This window comes from Panicum virgatum, chromosome 3N (assembly GCF_016808335.1).
Source record: "Panicum virgatum strain AP13 chromosome 3N, P.virgatum_v5, whole genome shotgun sequence".
In the NCBI taxonomy this organism is placed as follows: domain Eukaryota; kingdom Viridiplantae; phylum Streptophyta; class Magnoliopsida; order Poales; family Poaceae; genus Panicum; species Panicum virgatum.
The window spans coordinates 64,117,740-64,122,144 of record NC_053147.1 but is presented as its reverse complement, the minus strand read 5'-3'; the positions used below and the strand labels follow the sequence as shown (position 1 = coordinate 64,122,144).

The 4,405-nt window shown below is 50.4% G+C and overlaps 1 protein-coding gene across 3 annotated transcripts; it reads left to right on the top strand.

Annotated features, from left to right (window-relative positions):
• On the top strand, positions 1-2,528 carry LOC120666709. 3 transcript variants are annotated; one of them, XM_039946622.1, is made up of 3 exons: positions 1-254; positions 346-570; positions 1,282-2,528. In XM_039946622.1, exons 1-3 carry the CDS (start codon positions 30-32, stop codon positions 1,543-1,545), a joined length of 714 nt encoding a protein of 237 aa, XP_039802556.1. In that variant the 5' UTR covers positions 1-29; the 3' UTR covers positions 1,546-2,528. The 3 variants fall into 3 exon arrangements, with proteins under 3 accessions (XP_039802556.1, XP_039802557.1, XP_039802558.1); XM_039946623.1 differs by having other exon boundaries at positions 1,268-2,528; XM_039946624.1 differs by having other exon boundaries at positions 343-570; positions 1,268-2,528.
• Positions 2,529-4,405: the final 1,877 nt, after the last annotated feature.

Sequence of the window (4,405 nt, the reverse complement as noted above, 5' to 3'; positions counted from 1 at the left end):
ACGGCGGAGACGGCTCGGTGGCGGCGGCCATGGCGAGCGCGGTGGCCTGGCCTGCGCAGCGGCGCGGCCGGCGCGGCGGACGGCGAGCGCGGCGCGCGGCCTTTGCAGCGGGCCTCGGCGCGCCGGCCACCCTCGAGCTAGGCCACGGCCCCCCTCGTCGACGGCGACCATGGCGCGTGCGATGGGGTCCACCTCTCCCTCAGGCCTGGAGCTCAGCATGGCTGTTCCAGGCCTCAGCTCCTCCTCTGGCTCAGGTAAAGTCCAGGAGAGGAGATCACCTGCTAGCTGCAGGCAGGTCTATGTGTTCTTCAAATGTTCGTGAATCGTGATGCGTGTTTCTAGTAGGCGTGGAAAACTTGCTTGGGGTTTGCGCCGGCGAGCGGCGGCGAGGAGGAGTTCCCGATGGGCAGCGTGGAGGGGAGGAGTTCCCGATGGGCAGCGTGGAGGAGGACGAGGAGGAGCGGGGGCGCCGGCGCCGGCGGGCCGCACCGCCCCAAGAAGCTCCGGCTCTCCAAGGAGCAGTCCCGCCTCCTGGAGGAGAGCTTCCGCCTCAACCACACCCTCACGCCGGTCAGTCACCGCTGCCCTGCTCCGTTCTACTCCTCTGACTGAGCCAGCAGCCATCCCTTGCTTTTGCTTTTGGCCCCGTTTGGCACAGCTCAACACAGCTTCAGCTTCGTCACTGTAGCGACTCTGTAGCTAACTGTAGCAAAGCCAGGTGAAGCCTCCAAAACCTGACTTCACCGGCTTCTCACCTCCTCACGTTGACTGTAGATGAAGCCGCCCTGCGCAGCTTCGATTAACAGTGCCACAGCACATTGCGGCATAGTGCAGCACAGTACCGACGAAGCTGAAGCTCCTCCCGACGAAGCTGTGCCAAACAGGGCATTTGTCCTTCCCCTTGACGCACCTACCATTCAAGTCGTGTTCAGATGTTTTGTAAAAAAAATTGCGATGAAATTTTACTAATTTAAAGTATTAAATAAAGTCTATTTATAATTTTTTGCACAGATGGATTGTAAATCGCGAGACGAATATAATGATGCTAATTTATCCATGATTAATTAATAATTAGCGGATGGTTAATGTAGCATCCCTGTTGCAAATCATAGATTAAGTATGCTCATTAGATTCGTCTCGCGATTTACAGCCCATCCATGCAAAAAAATTTGTAAATAGACTTCATTTAATACTCCATGCATGTGTCGAAACATTTGATATGATGTTTTTTTGCGTTTACGGAGTTTATGGGGTGGGAACTAAACAGAGCCTCAATTCAAGCTCGCCGGCACGAGGTCAGCGGCGGCGTGGGCGAGGGCGACGGGGCGGGGACTTGGTCGCGAGCGACCCCTGCGACGGTGTCCGGATGAGCCCCGTCGCCAGCCGGAGCTGCGGCCGCGCCGGCGCCGCGGCCGCTTCTTGCCCGTTCTGGCCGGAGGAGGGGGAGGCGGGGCGGCGGCAGGAGGTGCAGCGTGGCCGCACGTGGGAGATGAAGCGGCCGAACTTACAGATGGGTCCCACGTGAATAGGGGCTTGAGTTGCTAGCCTGGCTGGAATTGGGCCTCAATTTGAGCCCCTATTTGTTGCAAATCGACTTGCAAAATGAAATTTAAGGACTTAATTTTGCAGGCCCGGCTGGAGATGCTCTTAGAACACAAGTCGCTGGTCCCTAAAAAGGATCCTTGTCCTAGAAATGCCTCTGATTATACTCTGATCTAAGATTAAAAATTCGGATCTGTATGTAGCATATGGAGGAAGGACCATTTGAACCACGTTGCATGTTCCTCGAAACTCCTTGGAAGTTTTCTCTCAACATACCAGGGGACAAGCTAGTATTTTTACTGTGGCAACGAGTATAAGGAAAACAAGCAAAGGCAAATTAAGAACCGATCGAACAGATACAATTTTATTCAGAAGCAAGAGAAACAAAGACGGAGCTGGGGACGTAATAACTAAAGTGATGGCAGAAGCTACATCACTTTATCTGTGTGATTAAAGATAACAGACTAGAGTAACAAAGATTCCTCCATGGGAGAATTGAGAGGACATACAGAGCAGCCGCTGCTGAGGCGCGGATCATGTCTTTTGTTCTTTGAATTAGGAGCAACATACCACACAACTTGATGGATCGCCGTAGCACCCGTTGCCCCAAGCACAAGGTTGGCCCTCGGTGACTGAATACATGGAGAAAATCAGAGTAACCAAGATTAGTTAAATCTCCATGCAGTTAGCAATATACTGATCAAAATGGGAACTTCATTTAAATGTGCAACTAGAGAGAGAGAGAGAGATGTTGCCTTGGGGATGGAGGGCCGCCATGAGAACCACCACGGCCATGACCCAGATGAGGAGCACGAGGAAGGTGTTCCTGCCGGCCATGTCCGAAATGACTCAGCTGCTGTTTGCTTGTACTTCCCTTGTAAACAAGTACTACTCCCTCGAGCGAGCACTTGTACATACAGCCAGTCAGCTGTGACGGAACTGCCAAATTAAAACTCTAATTAAGCGTAATGGTCGTCATTTGAACATATCGGGCTCATTAGATTAACGGCTTAATTTGACGATTCTTTCTCAATTCACGTCCCGATCGAAACATCACCGATAGTCCCACACGAATGTGGGCGTAGATGGTACAAGCACGACACGCATTTGAAAATACAACAATTATGCATAAGACTTTACCTTAAGTTTTACAAACCAAGTTTGAATAAATACATAATTTACAAACTTTATATTACTGAAATCCGGGCTCAACTAGAGGAAAAAGGATTACAACTACCAAAAGTGTGCCCTAGGGAGATCCCTAACTACACGTCTGGCTCCTCGACCTACCATCCCTCTGCATCCCGGCGGATGAACTTGACGCAGCAGGGACAGAAGTCTACGTCTGCGTGTCCTGAAATAATTGTGACAACAAACTCTAAGTATACTAATACTCAGCAAGGCTTACCCGACCTGGGGTATACATAGCCCCTATCTAGACATGCACGGCTTTCTGGCTGGTAGATGTTTTGCAGAAAAGCATCTAGAGTTGAATCCTTACTTTCAATGTTTTAGCCACAAGTTCTATATAGAAAGACTCTCAGCTAATGTTGGCATATCTACTCAATCATGTTGGAGCAGTACAATAATGATTAAAATAGTTCTATCATTTATCACTAACACTTCTACTTTCTTTCTACGAGGTGACAAAGAGATCAAGGCCCTCATAACCAAAAAGACACGGCGAATCGATCCGATTTAATCTTGCAAGGTGGACCTAACCAACACGGCACGTATAAGCCCCGTCGGACCACACGCACCAACCCTTCCCCTCCCCGCCTCGAACTACAGGACCGCCCCACCATCATATGGTTAGCCGAGCTCAACATGAGACCACCAAAAGTAATACATACATCCCCAATTCTCTGCGACTACTCGACTACCCCAGGAGGTGAGATGGAGTCCTGTACTTTCGAAGCAAGGCAGTACTAGGCTTACCAGTTTCGACTACCTCCTACTCCCGGCATGTGGTTAGTACAATTCAATCCCCGATCAGCACTACCACAACGACCAGTCCTTAAACGACACAGACGGGGCTAAGGCACCCAGAAACCCTGTCCTGCTACCCTCCCTATACATTCTCATCATCCCCGTCCAGTCTCAATTCCCATATCAACAACAATAACTCATGTACTACAATAGGAATATATAAATATATATATCTTATATCTCACGAGTAACCGGAAATTACTCGACTTCTAACATCCTATGTCTCGCGAGTGACAAGAGATCACTCGTCTTTTATCGGGAACCATTAAGCATAGCACTGCTATCGTCCTATACATACTAGTATAACTCAGGGAAACCTAAGGATCATGCAACTAGGGTTTCAACCAATTCCTGAACCTACTGCACAAGTATTAGAAACATAAGTAGGTGTCATAAATTTAAAAGTAATGGGACATGCACCGGGGCTTGCCTTGCGTCTGCTGCTCAGTGCTAGGGTCAGGCGGGCCTTGGGCCGGGTTCTCACGCCTCTCCTCCTGGGCTTGCTCCGGCTGCTCCTGCGGAGTCGCGATCGCCTCAAACACGACGCCCTCAGCTGCGGACGCTACACGAATGCATATGAAATGAATGAGTGCAACTCAAACTAGGTACTCACTACACCCAAAAATATAAAGCCTAGCGGACTGTCCGCAACCAAATGGCGGACCGTCCGCAGTTCAGCTACGCAGTCCCACCAGAACCCCCAACGTCTCTGGTCAAAACTCAACCCTATACTGCAGACTGTCCGCACTCAAACAGCGGACCGTCCGCAGGTTAACTCACTAAAGTACTTGGCGGACCGTCCGCCGTGCACCCTGCCAACCCACCAGAGACGAAAACGTCTCTGGACAACTTTTTAGACCCTACGGCGAACTGT